Source organism: Mandrillus leucophaeus, unplaced genomic scaffold (genome assembly GCF_000951045.1).
Source record: "Mandrillus leucophaeus isolate KB7577 unplaced genomic scaffold, Mleu.le_1.0 Scaffold1297, whole genome shotgun sequence".
NCBI lineage: Eukaryota > Metazoa > Chordata > Mammalia > Primates > Cercopithecidae > Mandrillus > Mandrillus leucophaeus.
The window spans coordinates 334,897-356,294 of record NW_012101251.1 but is presented as its reverse complement, the minus strand read 5'-3'; the positions used below and the strand labels follow the sequence as shown (position 1 = coordinate 356,294).

The 21,398-nt window shown below is 47.3% G+C and overlaps 1 protein-coding gene across 1 annotated transcript in view; it reads right to left on the bottom strand.

Moving 5' to 3' along the window:
- The window catches only part of CSMD2 (CUB and Sushi multiple domains 2), a 432,839-nt gene that overhangs the window by 106,528 nt on the left and 304,913 nt on the right, over positions 1-21,398 (bottom strand). The window contains exons 28-37 of the mRNA XM_011972538.1: positions 20,132-20,326; positions 18,987-19,103; positions 17,199-17,312; positions 9,930-10,025; positions 8,507-8,710; positions 7,992-8,116; positions 6,841-6,937; positions 5,638-5,742; positions 1,715-1,833; positions 1,122-1,191 (exon numbers count right to left, since the gene is read on the bottom strand). Coding sequence (XP_011827928.1) covers positions 1,122-1,191; positions 1,715-1,833; positions 5,638-5,742; positions 6,841-6,937; positions 7,992-8,116; positions 8,507-8,710; positions 9,930-10,025; positions 17,199-17,312; positions 18,987-19,103; positions 20,132-20,326 — 1,242 coding nt within the window. The remainder of the gene's footprint in view (positions 1-1,121; positions 1,192-1,714; positions 1,834-5,637; positions 5,743-6,840; positions 6,938-7,991; positions 8,117-8,506; positions 8,711-9,929; positions 10,026-17,198; positions 17,313-18,986; positions 19,104-20,131; positions 20,327-21,398) is intronic.

Genomic DNA, 21,398 nt, shown 5'->3' with positions numbered 1-21,398 from the left:
GGAGATGCTGTCTTTTCTTGTGTCTACTGATCTGCTCATCACTGCTGTAGCACAGGGTAAGGGACGAAGCCAAGTCCTTGTTTCACACGTAACCCTCAGCATTTCTTTTTCTTTTTCCTTTTCTTATTTTTTTTTTTGAGATGGAGTTTTGCTTTGTCACCCAGGCTGGAGTACAGTGGTACAATCTTGGCTCACTGCAAGCTCCATCTCCCGGGTTCAAGTGATTCTCCTGCCTCAGCCCCCTGAGTAGCTAAGATTACAAGTGTGTGCTACCACATCTGCCTAATTTTTGTATTTTTAGTAGAGATGGGGTTTCACCATGTTGGCCAGGCTGGTCTCGAACCCCTGACCTCAAGTGATCCATCCGACTCGGCCTCCCAAAGTGCTGGGATTACAGGCATGAGCCACTGCGCCTGGCCACCCTCAGCATTTCTTTATTAGATTTGTCTGTCTGTCCCACAAGAAGTTATGGGGGAAGCCCAAAGTGCCTAGAAATTTCATCTGGGATCTGATTGATTAACTGGAGCCAGAACGGTCATCATCATGTTTTCAAATGGGCAGACCTCCTGTAACTTTTCATTTGGTGGGGCAGAGGATTCCAAAAGTCATGACTGTGTTAAACGGGAGTTACAGATTATAAAAACATCAGTTTAGGCCGGGCGCGGTGGCTCAAGCCTGTAATCCCAGCACTTTGGGAGGCCGAGACGGGCGGATCACGAGATCAGGAGTTCGAGACCATCCTGGCTAACACGGTGAAACCCCGTCTCTACTAAAAAATACAAAAAACTAGCCGGACGAGGTGGTGGGCGCCTGTAGTCCCAGCTACTCGGGAGGCTGAGGCAGGAGAATGGTGTAAAAACCCGGGAGGCGGAGCTTGCAATGAGCTGAGATCTGGCCACTGCACTCCAGCCTGGGCGACACAGCGAGACTCCGTCTCAAAAAAAAAATAAAAATAAAAATAAAAAAAATATAAAAACATCAGTTTAAAACGACTGACTTGGAACAAATCCAGAATATCAGACTTTCTTCTGATTTGAACTTGAACTCAATGATACACTACTGAGCTAAGATCCCTGAGAGAAAATGGGTTGGAATGAATTGTAAAGTCTGGGCTCTCTTACCAATACAGAGTGGAGGAGGGTAGTTCCATCGCCGCACGGTTCCAGGCATGCAGGAGATGTGGGCGTGGCCCTGGAGGAATCAGGAACAGGGATGGGCTAGCTGTCCCCGTGGGCACAATTGTATGTACAACCAGGGGCTGTACAGGGGTCTGGTTCAGGGGCCTCATGTTAAGGAACAAGATACACAAAGACACACAGATCCACTGTGGGATGGGAGTAAGGCAGAGGGAGAGAGAATTTGGGGAAGGACAATTATTAACAACCATTACTAAAGAATTCTCATTATTAGAGGTTTCCTTGTGAGATTCCTTTAATTACTAAATTCCCTGATGGCCTTCAAAGGGAAATTAAATTTCCCTAAAGCCGAATGAAACCCAACTTTGCAGGAACACATTGGAGGTTGGCTTGTGCCAAATTGTTAAAGTCAGCAGAGTTTATCTTTCGCATGAACAGCTCCAGGAGAGGATAATGGTACCCAGGGGACTTGGGGGCTGCTCCCTGTTCTTTGGTGACTGTAGCTCTGCTGGTACAAGGCTGGCCAACCACATCTCAGGGGACACCTGTTTCCTGCTCTAGGGTGTCAGGGGAGGTACCTGGAGGGCATATCCCGGCTCACACTGGAAAGACACTACATCATTCACCAAGTAGCGCTCGCCAGTCTTCACCCCATTACTGGGCACAGCAGGTTCCGGACAACTGCTCAGGCCCACCGCTAGACAAGACAGAGACAGAAGGAAAGGAGAATGGACTAGCCCAGCAGGTCAGCACGGCGGTAGGCTGGGGTGATGCTGGCGGCAGGGAGAAGGGGTGCCTCTAATTTGTGCTTTCTCTCATCTTGTAGGCTAGTTCTTCTCAACTCTCTTCACCTTGCAGCACACAGAGAAAAACAGAATATTTACATGGCATGGAGGTTCAACAGACCAAAGCTCCTTGGGGAAGGTGTGTGTGATTCCAGGGGATGCTGGCTGTCCTGTCCACCCACTGAGCTCTTAGAGAGGGGGCTCAGCTAGGGAGACTTCTCCGCATGCTCTCTTCCCACATCCCTCCTGCTTCCTACTCTTAACTCCCCTCTGTCTTCCTTATCCTAAGAAGACAGATCCTGTAGACTAAGACAGAGAGAGAGAGAGAGAGAGAGAGAGAGGGAGGGAGGGAGGGAGGGAGAGAGAGAGAGAGAAAAGAAAGTCAAGAAGGAAGGAGAGCAGGGAGGGACATATCAGCGATGCTCAGGGGCTCAGTTAGAGTCAGTTAGAGTCAGACCAAACCCAGTCTGACCCCAGGTCTGCCAAGTGGAGGCCAAGACCTGAGGCCACATGAGTCCATGTCTGACCCTGTCCCCTGCTCTCCCTGCCTCCCCTCCTAAAATGGTCCTCATCCTGCTTTGAATCCCTCCCTGGCTGCCTCTCACACAGCAAATGGGAGTGTAGCATTTCCAGACAGGGGGCTTCCTGCCTCTTCTGTGCTTTGCGGGAGTCCATGTACAGGTGCAGGCACTTCAGATGCACTAAAAAGTTTCTGTGCCTTGCTAGACTGGACTTGGAGGGCACTTCTCCAGGGGCAAGGGCCAGAAGACTCATGAGGAGGCGGAGAGGGAGCTGTAAACTCTAAAGTGGTCTTCTTCATCAAGGCGGCAGAAAGGGGTGGATGGCGAACTGTGTACCTGGGTGGCATGGCCCAGAGAGTGTGGGAGATGGCAGCCTCGGCCCTTCTGGAGGCTCCCTTGGGGGATACAGGCTCCCTGAGGAGTCCACCTGTATCCAGTGCCCACAGGCAGCTAGGGGCTCATGGAAAAGAAACAGGGAAGGATCAATCAGCCTAGACCACCAGCCACCAACCCATCTTCCCAGGCAGCGGCAGATGAGTCCTCATGCCACATTCAGAGATGAGACTCTGATAACTACATGTGCTTTTTTTCCTTCTGAGGGAAACTCACATATAACAAAATGCACAAATTGTGCATGAACGTGGTAATAATCAAGTAAACATCATAATCTTGAGTGTACCTGTGCTGAGTTTTGACAAATGCCTGTACCTTTGTAACCCAAACACCTGTCAAAACCACAGAACGTTGCTATCACTCTGGAAATTCCTTCACACTCTTCGCAGGCAATTCCTGTCCCACATGTGCTTTTAAGATGTGAGTGTGATATTTGGAAATGAAAGCTCTCTGAGCCTTGTCCAAAACTCTCAGCAGCTGAGACAAAAGACCCCAAGGACAAGCATTAAAAAAATCATCAAACTGAGTTTCAAGTGATTCATTTGTCATCTTGTCTATTTCTCCCCCTTCCTCTCCATACTCCAAGTAGAACAAAACTCACTATTTAGTGCAGTGGTTGCAACTAAGTAGACTGACTTATTGGAAAGACCTACTTACTGTCCAGTGATGGACAGAAAAGTGAATGAGAACAAAAAAGCATGGTAGGAAGAAAAATGGAATGGGAGAAAGGTGAGGCTGAAGAGAAAAATGGAGGGAGATAGAGAAAAGTCCATTCTAACTTATCTTACGCTACACAGATTGATTTTATTTAAGCCATGCTTACAGCAAAGGCAAAATTTTTTTATCATATGTAATGTATTACTTTTGAAAGCATATTGCTCCATTTCCATTTAAATTAAATAAACATTAATTATGAATCATAGCAGTGGATGTGACTTTTCAGTACCCTTCGAAACCATTTGCCTCTACAATAGCAGTTAATTCTCTATCGTCTGTGAGCTCTTTGTAGATTATCCTACAAAATAAAGTATAACTACAGGGCCCTGGCTCCTAGGAATTCCAGTCTCCAAATACAGTGGGAAGCTCTGTTTCTCCCTCCTAGCTCTTCCCATCATGAGGGGACAACATATGAAATGTCAGCTACTGAGAAAACTGCCACTCCCCTTGGACAAATAAAATTGAGAAGAGGTGGATTTTTTCCTGGGAATGAGGCAGTAGAATGGTAAAGTGATTTAGGAAGAAAATGTGTCTTTGGAAGAAGAAAGAACAGAGAGGATTCTAGGGAACATTTAAGAACTCAAAATATTGGATAGAGAAACAAAACTGGAGAGAACAGAGAAGAAGGGGTAAAAGGAAAAAATGTGATTTAGTCAAGAAACCCAGGATATTTCACTGCACCAGGGGAGTGAAGCCTTACACATCTGCTGGGAGGAGTCTCAGAGGTCCCTGTCCTACCCTCTACCCTGCAGGGTCTGCTTCTAGCTGTCCTGGGTCTTTTTTATTTTTTCCAGGTGCATGCTTCAGTTCTTTCAGGTGACGAGCATCCTGGGATCTATGTAATTCTTTCCGAAGCAGGTGGATGAAGTTCATTTGTTTCACAGACCCAGGTGGGCATGTGTGTAACATATAGTTCTGACCCAATCAGGCATCTAGCACCAAGTGGGCCTTCTTTCTGCTCAGGCCCATGCTGTCACAGATGGTCAAGCCAACCATGCCTTCCTACATTTTTCTCTTCCCGTTGCAAACCTAACAACTCAGGCATCCGCTTCTGCAAGGCCTAGCTTTAGCTCCTTTCCTTTGTACTTTCTTAGCACCTCAGGTTTCCCTAAAATGACTGTGTCCATGTCCATCTCTCCCTCTAGATTTTGTGCTTTTGAAGGCAGGGGCCTTTTCTTATTCACCTTTGTTCTGTGGAGACCTAACACAGGGCGTGGCACATTGCAGGTGCTCAATGTTTCTTCACGACATTTGCTTCTTCACCTGCCCACAACCATTCTCTCCCTTGAACCACTTCTCTACCATCTAGTGTCATCCAAGAGAGCACCTGTAATGCTGTCATGCACCTCTCCGTATCTACCGCTCTCTAGTGGACTTTGACTGACCCATCTTAATTGTTCCCAATCCGAGCACAGTGCCTGGCATGTTGTAAATGCTCAATAAGTATATGCTGAATGAAAGTGCAAAAAATGCTGCTGCCTACCTATTCTTCCCTGTACCCAGTGGAGAAAGGGGGTGGGGCAGGCAGTCCCAGTATGCAAGCAGTTTCCCTAGAAACCTCTTTCTTTGATCCCCAGAAGGCACATCCACAAATCTTTTTCTGTGAAGAGTATTTAGTAGTGACCACTGAGGGATGCCAGAAGCCAGGATATAAGGGTTTGAGCCTGCAGTGAGAAATCTGGTAGAAGATGAGTGAGGTATCCAATGAGAGGAGGAACTTCAAAAATAATCGCATCACAGAACTAGGGGTTAGAGAGGCCAGGTTTTAGAACTGGGGGAGGAAGGCACAATATTCTTACATCCCAATTATATACTGGGACCTTGGCCAATGCAAGTCCCCTTTCCATACCTGGTGTGGATACTGAGCAGGCATACAGGTTTTCGAGTAACAGACACTTGGACGAGAACTCAGCCTTGAGGAGGTTTCAGACCTTCTCCAGGCTTTAGCATCCTCACCTAGGCTTGAGGGAAGGCTTACGTGGGATGGACAACATGCAGCTCCAATATAACCCTTGCTCAGAAGGGGCTCAGTAACTGCTAGGTCCCACCCTGAACCCTGTACCAGCCAAGACCCCGGATTCTTACTTTTGTATTCCAAGTGGAAGCCAGCTGCAGATACGCTGATATCTGAGTAGAAATGAAGGTAGAGCTGGTTGGAGGTGCTGTTCAGAAGGGCAGGCACAGTTGTTCCTAGGGCAAGGATACCAGGGGTCATTTAAGTTTGGCTCCTCCAGGCCCTTGCATTCCTTCCCATTCTTCTGGATTTTGCTACCTGCTGACATTCTGCTCCCAAGGCCCCCAGATGTCCCCAGTTATGAAACTCACTAAATGACAAATTAGCACTCTTCAGAGGGCTAGGTGTCCAATGGCTGAGGGAGGGGAAACTCTAATCTGCTTGCTGTAAAATGAGCAGTGGCAGGGCCATGTGTCCACAGGAGGGTGAGGTATGAGTTTGGTCTCCTCTTAGCCATCTTCAGGATAGCTCTGACCCGTATTATTCTCTGGGCAGTCCTGCAGGGTGGACAGTTTATCTGGAGCATGTGACTCCTCTTTATCTCCTGGCCATCTAGAGTTCTGGGCCTAAAAGATTCAGATAATTGCCCTGGCCACTGGGCACAGCTATACACCACACTCAGTCAGAATTCCATCACTAGAATGGCAAAATGGTGTTGCCACTTTGGAAAACAGTTAGGAAGTTTCTCCAAAAGTTAAACATAGAGTTCCCCCATGACCCAGCAATTCCACTCCTAGGTGTATACTCAAGAGAAGTGACAACATGTGTTCACACCAAGACTTGTGCATGAGCATTATTCATAACAGCACACAAGTGGAAACAAGCCATTGACTGATGAACGGACACACAAAATATGCTCTGTCCTTACAATGACGTGCTGAACCATACTGTGACTTGGTGAACTTTGGAGACATCATGTTAAGTGAAAGAAGTCAAACACAGAAGGCTTCCATTTATATGAAATGCCCAGAATAGGCAAATGCATAGAGATAGAAAGTAGATTGCTGGTAACTAGAGGTTAGGTGTGGGCTGGGGAGGGGAGTGCAAATGGGTACCTGGTTTTTTTTGGGGTGGTCAAAATGCTCTGGGACTAGATAGTAGTGACGGTTGTAGGACCTTTTGAATCTACTGAAAACCACTGCTGTGTCCACTTGAAAATGGTGAATTTCATGGAATATAAATTATATCTCAATAATAATAATGATAATAGCAATGTTCATGATGATGAGTTTTAGCACCACCCTCCAAACTGAAGTCCCTGGAAACCAGCTTACCTGAGAAACTCCCCAGCATGGTTACAGTGTTATCTGCACCATCAAATACTTCCAGGGAGTCCCAGTTCTGCTCTGTGACAAAACTGATGACTTGGATCTGGGAAGGCAGAGGATTGAATTGTTGGTTAGGCAGCCTACGTCCCTCCCTCCTTCTCTGCTTTCCCTTTCTGCCCTTCCCATAGTTAATTCAAATTTGTTGAGCATCTACTCTGGGCCTAACACTATGCTAGTCCCTTCCAATAAAAGTAAGATGCAGCCCCAACTCCAAGGAGCTTGTTGTCCAGTGGGGAAGACAGATGTGGAAAAAAATGATTAGAAGACAGTGGGATATTTTGCAAAGTAGAGAATGGGGAAAAGAAATTCCAGGAAGTGGGAAGACAGTCTCACTGACTGTCTCCTCATCTCTGGAACATTCCTCGGGTTTCTCCACTTTCCTGCCTTGATTGCATCAGATGTCCTGCAGCAATGAGCCCATAACCCACTCCTGCCCGGATCTGTCTGCTGGAGTCCCAGTTTGCTGCCTCTCCGTTGGCCTTGCAGGCTCCTGACCCTCTTCCATGCCTTGGCACCAATGCTGGGGACTCCCTTTGCCTGGCTCTTACTCCTGGGTACCAGTTATGCCCCCAGTTCAGCTTCTACAGCTCAGGCTGTGCGAGGTTCCCTAGGTGTGTGCCTGGCAGTTCTCTGTGCTTCAGCTGTGCTGGGTGCTTTGCTCTTTCTTCTCATCAGCACTGCCTCCCTTCTAACCCTCAAAATCTTAAGAAAATCTTTAGCCATTTGAGAAACAACTTCTATGAATCCTTCCCACACTTCAGATTCCAGCTCCAGGCCCATTCCTTCTTTTAGCCTCCCCTCCTGGCCAGGGCCAAGCGATGTCCACCTCTCCTCCTTCCTGGATTACCCAACTCCCACCGCATGCCCCTGAAGCTCTTGGGGTCTGGAACCTACTGTGTTTTCTCCTTGGGGGCCACATCTCCATATTTGGACTGAGTCTCCTTAGCCACAGGGCCAGGTACAGGGCTGATATGTCTCTTCCTGGCTTACCCTGACTCAGGCCTTGGCACCAGCCAGCATCTGTGGTCGGCCACCTGTGAGCAGTTACCTGTGAGCAGACGGCCACTTGCTGGACCGAGGCACCTCCTTGCCCCTACCTGGATGCCAGCGCCTTCAGGGACCACGATCTTCCACACACAGTTGAGGCTGTTGAGGTATGGCTCTGGGAAGCCGGGGGACAGGATGGTACCCCTGCGCTCCGTGAGGTTGCCTCCACACGGCACTGGGAGGAGAGGCCATCGGGTCAGAGGGAGCCTCCCCAAGCAGACTCCTCCCTCAGGGCCCCCAGCCTCTGTTTGTCCTCCTCCCCATGGGAGCGTCTCCCTAATGTCCCCAGTTCTGCCTTCTCCATGGCCTCTTCCCATGCAACTCTCTTTGGGGCCCTGGGCTCCGCTCCTCTTTCCACGTGTGCCCCCTTCCCAGTACCCTGGCTGTCTTCCACACAGCCCACAGCGCCGGGGACTGGAGCTGACTGGAACACCCCACCTCAGCCATGCGGTGGGAAGCGGCCGCTGTGTGCCGTGGGGCATCGCTGGGGCTGACTGCCTCCCCTAGAGGGAAGGGACTACGTACCGCCCCCCGCACCCCCAACGCCCGGGACCTGGTTACTCACCCACACACGTGGGCGCTGAGACATTCCACTGGGCCAAGGCCCCAGGCACAGGGAGGCACTCGATCTCTGGCGACCCCTGCAGGGCATAGCCGGAGTTGCATTCGAAGCGGACGATGGCCCCCACCGAGAAGTCACTGCCCAGCCTCTTGCCATAGCGGGGTTCCGGCACAGAGCTGCACTGCGTGGCGCTGGTTCGGGGAACCGCTGTGGGGGACAAGGGCACTGAGGGGAGGACTCACCCCCCAGAAACTGGCCCAGGGACAGACATACAACGGGTCTGGAACAAAGACCGTCTGGATGAAACCCTGAGAGGCTCTGGAAGCTCTCCCGTAGGGAAGGGCTTGAGGGCAAACTAGGAAGATGCCTGTTACACTGAAGCATGGTTGGACACACAGTGCTACAGCACAGCTCCTGGAAAGCATGGGAGGTAGAGCCGTGGACCTCCCACAGACCTTAGGCCCAGTTTTGTTCTTTGCTTTCCCAATGATGCCCCTCACTCAGCAGGGTCCCACTTTCCCTAGCAAGGAGAATGGGCCTTCCTCCTCCACCTTCTCAGGGCCTTCACCCTGCCTCTGTCCTGTTTTCCCCATGTGCCTTAAGATCCTGCCTGGGGCCCTGCCCTCCATGACCCCCATCTTCTCTCCCTCCTGCCGCCCACAATGGCTGATGGGCCCAGGATGGCCTCCCCTGTGGCAGGGTCACCCCTACAGAGAAACACAGCTCATCCTGGGCAGAGTTGAATGAGCAGGACCATGCTTAGAACCTGGGCCCTACAGAAGTGGATGTTCCCCTGGGCAAGTGGAGGTTGGGGCCTGGGGGTGAAAGCCAGGGTGCTCCAAACTGCCTTTCTGGGCCGGTAAGGAAGGGAACTAACACCGACTGGCTGGCTGGTACCAGCTAGTTCCTGAAGCCTCTTTGCATCCTATCAGTGAGGCATTGCGATTGCCCTCTTCTCACAGGTGAGCAAACAGGCTCTGAGGCCTGGCGTAGCTGGAGCCTAGCTCCAAGGTGGGGAGGTGGGATTCAAATCCATGTCCACGGCACTTCAAAGCCTGTGTTTTCCCTGCACCTTTACTGTGCCTGGCAGACAAAGCCAAGCTCCAGGGGAGTCTAGGTAAGACGCCTGAGCTGGTCTCTTCAGTGCCATCTGGACCATGCCAGACAATGGGTGGGGTGGGGAAGGGGAAAAAATTAGCTTCCCTTGTCTGATTTCCTTCCTCATTTAACACAGAACTTGTCTAAGAAATGTCTGCTGAGTAAGTGAATGTATAAAATTCAACTGAATTTCAAGGAACTGCCCTACAAACTAGTAACTGCCCCCAAACACCCTGAGACTAGAGGTCAAAGATCCCTGTTCCTTCGATCACGAGTCCCTTAAGAACCGAGATCACCTTCCTACCTCCGGCGTCCATGTCCTCCATACCTTGGTAGACAAAGTGGAAGCCTCTGGCTGGTGCGAGGCCTTTGGCACTGAACTTAATAAGAACTTGATTGGAGGTGGCCAGGGGCAATGATTCTCCTGCCGAGATAAGGGGCGAGGAGGAGAGAACAGTGAGTCCAGCAGGTTGGTCCAGAAGACAAAATCCAGGCCAGGAAGGATTTCATGCAGCAATTCCTAGCAATTCCTTCCAGTACCCCATGCAGCAATTCCTTCCACATTCCAGGCCTTCCTGAAATGAAATCTTACATTTTCTACTGCGCTTTACAATTTAAAGTTTCTAGAAAGCTTTTCATCCACAGTCTTAACTTGACCTGTGGTCATGGTGAGGTTGGCATGACAGAGTTGAGTACCCTCATTTAATAAAGAAAGAAAGAGAGGCCCAGAAAGATTAAATGACCTGTGCCGGAAAGGAGAAGGCTGCTAAGGATGTGTGGAGCGAGAGGGATGGAGAGAGTGGCTGTTACTAAGCCGACTGACTGGTGGTTTACTTGGAAAACTGACATGAATCTGCATTTTAAAAAATAGCATTGGCTTCTGGGAAGGAGGATGATGTGATCATCTGGGAGCAACTGGTCTTTCCCAGACACTCTCCCACCACCCTGTCGATAACCAGAGCGATGGTGTAATTTATTGCTCATACTGGAAAACTTCTGAGAGTCAAAGAAAGTGCTATCAATAGTTACGGTGGGACTGTCCCAGGCAAACCAGGATGTACTATTGCCAGCCAATAACACACAAACTGGGGGGAAGCTGCATGGCCACAGGAAACCAGGGTAGGCTGACAGCCTTTGTAGCAGAAGACAAAGGTGCATCTTCTGCTTGGTGTGGTACAGATAGGCCAGGGGAGAGACAGCACCAACGAGACCTGTAGCCAATTAGTGTAGTCGCCATCCTGGGGAAGCCCAGGGAGAACATGGGTGGAGGCAGCAGCATGGCCACTCTGCCTGCTGGCCCCCTGCAGACTTAGGGACCCCTGGGAAGGGCTGCTGACCCCAGACCCCATTCTCAGGAGGGAAACAGTGATTACAGAGAACCAGTAATCACTCCACTACAGTGAGGGCTAGAGTTAGGACCCACAAGGGAGCTACTGGGAGGTCCACCTGTACTTCCAGGAAGCTGAAGTGATGCCACCAACACAGGAGCAGAGAGCCTTTCGCAAAACAGGCTTAGATGTACATGTGACCCAGAGGACTGAGCCTGGCTAGGAGTCATTGCCCCAGCTAACAGTTATTGCCCCAGCTAACAGTCATTGCCCCAGCTAACAGTCATTGCCCCAGCTAACAGTTATTGCCCCAGCTAACATGTAGCTGCCAAAGCAGGAAGAAACTCATGAAGACAAAGCCTCCCTTTGTTATCACTGCCATCTCCAACTCCTCCTCCAGATGGATGTGAGCAGAGTGAAACTCAGCTTTTCTATTTGGCCTGACAGATGTGGATAAGGACCCTAGTGAGCTCTCACAGAACCCATGTCAACTTCAGCCCTGAAGGCACATGGGCCTCCATCTTTGAGAGAGAGCAAATGGTAAAATCACTGGACATAAGAAAAAATGTTAACGTTTTGAGGAAGGAGATCACTCTGAGAGGTCAAAGCAAATACTTTATTTGAACCACAATAAAGAACAGGCAAAACTCTCAGCAGATGTTCAGTCATGGTTGTCATGAGATTAAATCTAGCATTGCATCTGTGAAGTCAGAGGATGAAGGATCTGAGATCAATAGAGATGAGAATGCTAGTGCAAGCAGCTGGATTCCACAGAAACTGAACAGTGAAGTGGAGATGAAATTTTGGAAATTCTCTCAATCCACAGAAAAAGTATAAAGAGATTAAAATAACGAGAGAAATGACAAGTGACATGAAAGATGAAAAAAAAAAATCCATATGCATATATCAGGAATTCCAGAAAGAGAAGACAGAGAAATTGAAGGAGAAAAAAAGTCACTTAAGGCAGGGTGCGGTAGCTCACATCTGTAATCCTAGCACTTTGGGAGGCCGAGGTGGGCGGATCACCTGAGGTCAGGAGTTTGTGACCAGCCTGACCCACGTGGTGAAAATCCATCTCTATTAAACATATAAAAATTAGCCGGGTGTGGTGTAGCACAACTGGAGTCTCAGCTACTTGGAAGGCTGAGGCAGGAGAATCGCTTGAGCCTGGGAGGCAGAGGTTACAGTGAGCTGAGATCGCACCACTGCACTCCAGCCTGGGCGACAGAGTGAGACTCTGTCTCCCCCGCACACACAAAAAAATCATTTAAGAAAGAAGACACTTTTCCTAAGATGTGAGGTTCAGACTGAAGTATTTGCCAAGTGCAAGATAGAATTAGTGAGAAGAGACTTCCACCACAACACATCCTAGTGGGCTTTTTCATTAACAACAAAAAAGAAAATCATATAGACAGAAAAGCACAGGTTATGTACAAGGACAAAGAATCACGCTGGACTCCAATTTGTCTGTAACAGTAAATGGTGGAATAATTACTGCAGTTTTGAAAGATAAAGTTTGACCCATAATTTGATTTGCAATCAAGTTGTTATTTATATCTATGTCAAAAGGAAAGCATTCTCATATATGCATGGTGACAGAAAGTACTGCAGTTATAAGCCCTACTGAAAAACAAAAAACCAAAAAAACAAAAAAACGAAAAAACAAATCCAAAACTAAAGTAGGGAATTCAGGAACCAGCAGGGATAAATACAACCAGAAAAGTATAATGAGCTAACAAAACAAAATGAGCTAACAAAACAAAATGCAAATGTAAAAATTTGCTCTTGGGGAGGAAGTCCACAATTTAAAAAATAACCACTATAACATTAATATAAAAGTCCAAATATGTCAAGAAGAACTTGAAAATTTAGAGATGGGTCAGGTATGTATGGAAAAGCGAGGAAACAAAATAAAAACAACACAAACAAAAGCACAGAAAGAACAATACAAGATGACAGATGTCAGACCAAGTAATTCACTTGTAAAATAAATGAGTCAACTTCCTCTTAAAAGAAAAAGAGTTGGAGAAAATGAGAGAAGATATGTCAGGAAAACAGATGCAAAAATTGCTAGAAATACAAGAAGACAACAAAATATCATAATTGTAATGGGAAATACTTTCATGCAACATTCACAATCATTGATACATCAAATAGAAAAACAAAATGAAGACTGTTGAGTAGCAGTCCTTTAGCTTTTTCTCCCCTAGCACAACTCAGGGACAGGGACTTAGTGCACTCCCATCAGTACCAATGGCTCGTTACAGTGTTTCTTCGAATGAGGAATAAGGGACTCTCTGAATACACTGAAATTGACACCTACAGGTTTTTTTTTTCTTTTTCTTTTGAGATGGAGTCTCGCTCTGTTGCCCAGGCTGGAGTGCAATGGCGCAATCTTGGCTCACTGCTACCTCTGCCTCCCGGGTTCAAGTGATTTTCCTGCTTCAGCCTCCCCAGTGGCTGGGATTACAGGCACCCACCACCATGCCCAGTGAATTTTTGTAGTTTTAGTAGAGATGGGGTTTCACTGTAATCCCAGCACTTTGGGAGGCTGAGGCAGGTGGATCACTTGAAGTCAGGAGTTTGATATCTACAGGTCTTATACATCTCTCTCTCACTCTTCTTCCTCCCCCAACTTTTTTTTTTTTTTTTTTTTTTTGGAGATGGAGTCTCGCTCTGTCACCCAGGCTGGAGTGCAGTGGCCGGATCTCAGCTCACTGCAAACTCCGCTTCCCGGGTTTATGCCATTCTCCTGCCTCAGCTTCCCGAGTAGCTGGGACTACAGGTGCCCACCACCTCGCCTGGCTAGTTTTTTGTATTTTTTTAGTAGAGACGGGGTTTCACTGTGTTAGCCAGGATGGTCTCAATCTCCTGACCTCGTGATCCGCCCGTCTTGGCCTCCCAAAGTGCTGGGATTCTCCCCTACCTTCTCCTTCCTTCTTTCCCTTCCCTTCCCTTCCTGTTTCTATTGGTCCTATACACTTATATCTATATCCATATTTATATCTATAGGTCTTAAATGTAGACCTCTCTATCTCTCTTTACTTGATCCTTACTATACCTCTAAATCTATAGCTATACATCTATCTATCTATCTATCTGTTTTGAAAAGGCGTCCTACTCCAGGAGTTCCTGATTTACACTCTTGGTTGGGTGTGTATGTGTGAGGTGGTGGTTACAAAAAAATTATTTGGTTGAGGATCACTGATACAATAGATTTGAATAACAAAATTGAGTAAGACTGATTTAATGGCAATTACAAATCTCATTTACTCCTAACACTATAGGAAGTAGGATTCTTTCTCTTTGCATTTTACAGAGGAGGAAACTGAAGCTCAGAGAGGTCAAGTATTGTGCCCTAAGTCATCTAGAAAGCAAACAGGAGAGCTAAGAAAAGAGTGTGATTGTACAGCCTCAGCTCATTCGTCCTGATTCTCTACCTTACAGAGAATACACATCCTTCTTAGATATTTAGAAAACTAAAAAAAAAAAAAAAAAAAAGGTCCTTGGCTACTGAGAGGACCTCAATTAATCCTCAAAGAAGAAATGGTACAGGCCACATTCTCTCTCTACATGGAAATAAAAATATAAATTAACACAAAAGTTTAATTCATCAAGAACAAAATCCATATTCTTAGGGGAAAAGGAAAGACATTCTTAGCCAACTCTTGGGCAAAAAGAGTAAACAACACCATGACGAGCTATTTGAAAAGTAATTATGATGAACATAGTACATAACAAAATTTACAGCATGAAGCCAAAACTATGCTTGGAGGTAAATACATCGCTGTAAACATGTTGCTTATTACGCAGAGAAGATAATGAACAGAGCTCTCAATTCAAGCAGTTAGAACAAGAACAAAATAATCAGAAGAAAAATATGAGGAAGGACATGATGAAATAAAGGCAGAGATTAATAAAAATAACAACAAACTCTGCAGAATAATTGATAAATTGCAGCAATAAAAATTAAAAGAACAAACAAAAAAACACAAAATACCTGGTACAGCCAAGGAAAAAGGGGATGATGAATGCACGATGCAGCATAACAAAGGCAGGAATATCACCGCTAATACAAAGCAGGGTAAACATCACCGTAGTACATTATATAAATTGTGGTACTAAATGTAAAGGAAATTATGAAATGGATTTTTTTACTAAAAGCTAAAATATCAACATTGATATTAGAGCAATATACCTGAATAGACCAATAACTGTGAAAAAAAAATAAAAGAAAAGCCACTGAAAAGGAGGAGATAAAATAATGAGACAAATTTATTTGCAGATGATATTACTTCTTGCCTAGAGGAGCCAGGAGAATTAGTTGGCAGTGAAAGCAGTATTATGAAGAGTCCAATGACTTTATGAAACAAATATGCCAAAAATGCCAGTCTTTGAATATACTAGCAAAGACCAGCTAGAAAACATAACGGGGGAAAAAAGACCCATTTACAACAGCAACAAAAATCTCCATGAAATGTCTAGGAATAAAGTTAAGAAAAAATGAATACTGCCTAAATAAAAATTATAGCATCGTTCCAAGGGCTACAGAAGATAAACAAATGGAGAGACATGTTGTATTCCTGGATGGGAAGAAGAGTTAATATTATAAACATGTGAGTTCACCCTAATTTAACGTGTAAGTTTTATTAAATCTCAGTCAAGATTTTGATGCAATGTTTTAAACTTGACAAAATATTTCTAAATTTAATTTGGAGGCAAAAGTAACCAGCAACAGCCAATAAAAATTCAAAAAAAAGGATGACTCTGGGGACTTATAATACCATGTGTTTAAAATTATTATATAGTAAACACTATTATAGTGTTACAATAATTAAAACTGAAAAAGGAATAAACAGACATTTAGAAGAAATGGATAAAAAGTCTAGGAACAGACACTTCATAAATATTTAGTATATGTAAATTTGGCATTTTGAAAATTCTGCTAGGACAACTGATTAACTATATTTGAAAGAATATGGTTAGATTCCCTATATCAAATAATAAATCAAAATAAATTCCAAAGGTATTAAAGCAGTGTGATGAAACTAAGAAGTGAAAGAAAACACAGAGGAATATTTATTTGACCAGCATAAAAGCAAAGGAGAAAACTATAAAAGAAAATATTGATAGATTTGATAGCATGAGAAATTTACATATTCTGACATTAAAGCACCCTGACGAAAATTATATAGCAAAAGACAAGCTGGAGAGGAGGGCTTTTCATAGCATATTATGTATATATTTATATAGGTTAAAATATGGAGCTCTGCTCAATAAATAAGAAAATAAGTGCTTATAGAAAAATCGACACAAATTCACAATAAATTCACAAATAAAAAATGCACAGGCCAATAAACACATATAAAAATTTAACCTAACTAGTAATAAAACAAGGCAAATTAGAAAATGAGATACCATTTTTCACTTTTCAAACTGATGACGCTTTTGTTTTTTTAATTACCTGGTTTTTGTAAGAATAAAAACATGCCCTCTTATTGTTGGTGATCAAACTGACAAGATCTTTCTAGAGGGATATTTGATAATCTGCACAAAAAGCCTTAAAGATCTCACATATCCTTTACACTGACAATTCCACTTCTAGATATTCTAAAGTGACAGAAATGTATATAAAGATGTATGTACAATACATTGCATTACTATTCATAAGCACAAAACATTACAATCTAAATGTTCAATAATATGGAATTCGTTACATAAATTTTAACTAACTGTATGAGAGATTACTATGTGGCACTTAAAAATCCTAGCCTAGAAGAAAAAAAATGACAGAGAAAAGCTCGCAGTGAATATTTCAATAAAATATGTATATTGGTTTGTTGAATATGTAAACATCGAAGTAGATACGAAGACCGGAAGTAAATCCACTACATCTTGTCAGTGGCTCTTTCGGGGTAGTCTTTATTTTGATTCTGTATGCAATTATTTTGTTTTGTCACTAAGTTTTCTATGATGAAAATGCAATACATTAATAAGAAAAAGGTTGCATTTGAATACGAACCAACAGAAGGCTACACCACAAGGGGGCGTTGTAGACACAGCCTGGGTGAGGGCAGCTGCTGAAGGCCCCGCTAGTTGGAGCTCTCAGGAGCTGGCCGCTGCGTTGTAGACGGCACCAGAGCACCACACGCATGCAGAGTCCTAGGGTTCCACCTGCGGCCATGGGGTGCTTCTAGAGCCTCCTTCCTTTAGCCGGCCGTGATGCCCCCAGCCCATAACCGTCCCCACCCTGGCCGAGCCCCGGATACCTGTGTGGGAGCCCGACAGGGAGCTGAGGAGCCGCGAGTGCTGGCTGTGGCCGTCGTGAACCTCCACCACGTCGTTGAGGGCCGTGTGAAAGAAGGCGAACTGGCCAAACACCACTGTGGAGGAGACACGGTGTGGGGACTGGGCAGGCGCGCTGGGGGCAGGAGAGGGGATCTCGGGGTCTAGGGGCCCAAGTCAGGAGGAAGGCAGCCCTGGGGAAGTTGTTGGTTCCTGGGCTGTGGCCTGCTGCACTGGTTAGTGCAGCCGCACAGTCTGGCAGTGGCCAGACACCCAGCATAGGGAGGGCACAGGGAGGCGGGGAGCTGGGAAGGCCGGGCTGCGCTTCACAAGGGTCAAGACAACACCCGCTGCACCCAAAGGTCAGGCGGGTGGAGGCGAAACGGAACCAAGTTTGTTCCTTTCCCAGATAGCAGCTGCAGCAGCTACTGGAGGCCATCACAGGGCTTTTGGTACCATCCCTCATTCTCCATGTGATGTCAGGACTCCACATTCAGGCGTCCCAAGGCCAGTTAGTCAGTGTCATTGAGTTGAAAACTGTACACAGAGATCTGTAGTGAGTGCTGTGAGCTCCTTGTTACTGGGGGGATTCAAGCACAAACTGCATGCCCACCTATCAAGGATTCTGCTCTGGGTAGCAGATCAGATTGGACAGCCTTTCAGGACTTTTCTAACTGTGATCCTGCAGGTCTGAGGCTCCTGCCACCTCAGTATATTGGGGAGTGTGTGTACATGTACATAAGTGTCCTGGTTCTGGGGAAGGAGTGGGTGTACTGATGGCTGGAGCTATGCGTAGAGATGAGACTGGGAATTTATAGAAGACAGAGAACATGTCTCTCTCATCTCTGCAACTCCAGGACCCAGCAGAGTGCATGGCCCCCAGTGGGTGCTTACTAAATGTTTGGTGAATGCCTCAAGCATCAGGCCTTGCTCTGTGCTTGCCCCTCCTGTCTTGGGGAATAAGGAGTTAGCTCTCTGCAGGCTGCTCCCTCCCTCCTGCTTCTCCCCTAGATGGTTGGGACGTGTTGATGTCCTTTGCCACACCCAACATCAATGGTGTTTAGACATGGTTGTTAGTCCTCCTACAAAGAGGAGATCCAGGAAGAAAGAAGCCAGCCTGGTCACCTGGTTGCCCTTCATCTTTCCGAATGCCTCCAGGGCTGGCGGGATTCTTGAATGTCCCCACTGCCAACAAGGTAATGAGCTTGGTTTTTTCTGCCCACATCTCTTGGAATCTGGAAGTTTCTCTGTCTTCCCAGGGCACTGGCCTGTTTTTCACTTTTTTCTTGCTTGTCCTACCAATAGCTTCTGGATCAGGCTTTGGTTCTCAGATGGGACACCAGAATGATGTGGCTCCTGGTCTCCCTCACCTGCACTTTCAAGCCCAGCTCCATCCCATTCCTTTCCTCCCTCCTGCTCCTTGGCCACTCACCCTGGGTTCCTAACAGGTCTAGATCTGCGGCACCTCCCTTAGGACTTGGGTCATACTGGGTAGCTCCCTGGGGCACCTTGCCTTCCCTGTGTCTTGGCCAGTTTCTCACCAACCCTGTCCCCTTGGTTCTGGCGGGGCTCACTTATGCCCTTCTGCCCTCTGTGTCAGGAATGTATTCTACAGCCCGTTTTAGAACGTCAGCACTCAGCTGTCCTTTTTGGGAGACTGTTCTGCAGTTCGCACAATGGGGCTGCATAATTGGGAGGAGTCTGAGGAATTGTCCATTCTGGAATGAGGGTGAGGAGTCAGAAAACATATGAAGAACAACCCAAACCCATACCATAGTCCTTGGGCACAGTAACAAAATACAAGCAGATCTGTCCATTGGTGTAGTTCTGGGGGTAGTTGGGGGACAAGACCACTCCGTCCGAACCCACATACTGTCCCCCACAGGGGGCTGAAAGAGAAAGAAATAGAGAGTCAGGTGACCTTGTGGGCCTCTTACCAGTGACCATCCTTTGTTCTGCTCCAGCCTGAGCTTCTGACCCCAGTAGGGCTGCCCTGAGGTGGGCGGCCCCTAGCTTGGAGAAGGGAAGTCCTGTGGACCCTGCCCTGCCCAACGACATGCACCCCTGGCCTGGCATGTGGCCTGAAACTTGCCCTGGAGCTACCGAGGGCCCTCTTGGGCAGGTGTCAGTTCTTGCCCTCTACCTATTAACCCTGGCATTAGTCCCTGAAGTCACAGCCTTAGGGAGCATATTAGGAACTTCCTCTGCTTACACGTGGGGCCTAGAAATGATCTGCTGCCCCTGGCTGACATCTGACCTGGAGAGTGAGTGTCAGCATGAGCAGGGAGCTGAAGCTTCCCTGGACTAACCCCATGGGGAGCGGCCAGGTCATGTGACCCAGCCACCTTCTGTTCCCCTCCACCATGCCCAATTTCCACAAAGGGCGGGTCTGAGCCTGCCTCTCTTACCATGACAAAGGGGTACCCTTTGCTTTTCAATGGGTGGTCACCAAGCTCTTAAAGCCCTGCTACTCATTCCTATCCCTCTTGTCAGGACCCCCATGGTTCACCCAGACCCACCTGGAATCAGCGCACTCTGCAGGCCTTACTTCGATATAACTGATCTCTCAGTGATTTTCCCTAGGCCTAGGAACTAGTCCAGGGGCCACCTTTAAACGACTTCTCCCTGGTGTGAGCCCCCTGATGTGGCATGTCTGGAGGCCTCTGTTGAGGACATGAGCAACTATGTGAATGGGGGTGGGGACACCATGTGATCTGAGATGACACCTTGACAGGAACTGCACACCTAGTGAATTATAAGCCACTTCTGTACACATCCACAGCAAACCCAGGTGTGCCAGGCTTGGAGGAGCCAGCCTTGAGGACCATGCCCCCTTCCTTTCCCTAGCCCACAGCGCCTTCTGCCCCTGGCATGCCCTCAGTTCCTCAGACCCCTGCCATCCCCGGGCTCCCACCACCTGTGCAGACTGGCCGGGGATTGTTCCACACGGGCTTCCCATCAGGCCCCAGGATGCAGCTCAGGGTCGAGGCGCCCTCAACTTCGTAGCCTGCGTGGCAGTAGTAGGTGACAGAGGAGCCCAGCTTCAGGTCGGACCCCACCCGCGTGCCGTTCTTGATGGAACCAGGATCAAAACATGACTCCCGCGGGTTTTCTGGGAAAAAGAAACACAAACACGTGCACACACACAGAGGGCTCATGAGGAGGCTATTCTTGGGCTGCAGGGCCCATGAGGAGAACCCGACTTTAATTAGCCACAGAGCGCACAGGGATGCGCGACTGTGGCTCCTATTCCCCTCAGGTCTAGAAACGTCTCTAAATTTGGGTAGAAATTGAAGGATGGAAATCACATTGAAGAGGGCAATTTCCCCGCCTCTCCCCATATTCTTGCCTTGACCCGCAGAGGAAGGAGCCCCAGCAAAATGCCTGAGGCCCTCTCTCATCCCTGCTCGCTCCTCCCAAAGGGAAGCATGTGTTTCTCTGACTGGTGGGGGCTGACGGTCCCTGGCCCACATCTCAGCTGCCAGCAGAGTCATTGTGGTAAAGGTCAGTGCTTAGGCACAGCCCACCCCTTTGCTCATCTTTGACCCCTCACACTCAGCAGCCTCCTGGCCTTTTATGTTCCCCTGAGAAGCAAGGCAGACAGTCTGCTTTTCGAGATGCTCTTTCTCTTCCTCTCTCTTCTGCCCCATCTGTACCACTGGCTGGGGAGTGGAGCTGGCATCCGTTCTGCAGGCCCAGTCACACCCATCTGTTGCAGGTACTTCTGAGTGCATGGATACCAATACTTAGATTCAGGGAGGAAGTACAAAACCCACTTCCACCTCTGGGTTGGGTTACCCGACCGGTGGGATAAGTTGATGTCTCCAGTGCAGTTTTCCAGGGCTTTGTATTGGGTGTTGGGTGCTTGCCAGTTTATGAAAACGACAGTATTTTTTCATGTGGCTATTGATCCTTATATGTCTTCTTCCCTATCAGTCATACAGTGACGTGAGTAACAGTCCTCTACTCTGTCCCTCTGCACCAGACAAGACAGCTCTTGACATTGCCTGTGGCTTGGGAGTACTAGTTCAGGTCCCGAATCTCTGTAGGACACTCTCCAGCATCCCTCACCATCAGCTGGAAATCCCGAGCAGCTCCTGGGAGCCCATGCTCATGCTTCTATGCATGATTGCCTTTCCTCATTTGTTCCTGTTCCTTAGAACAGATTTCCTGTTCTAAGATAA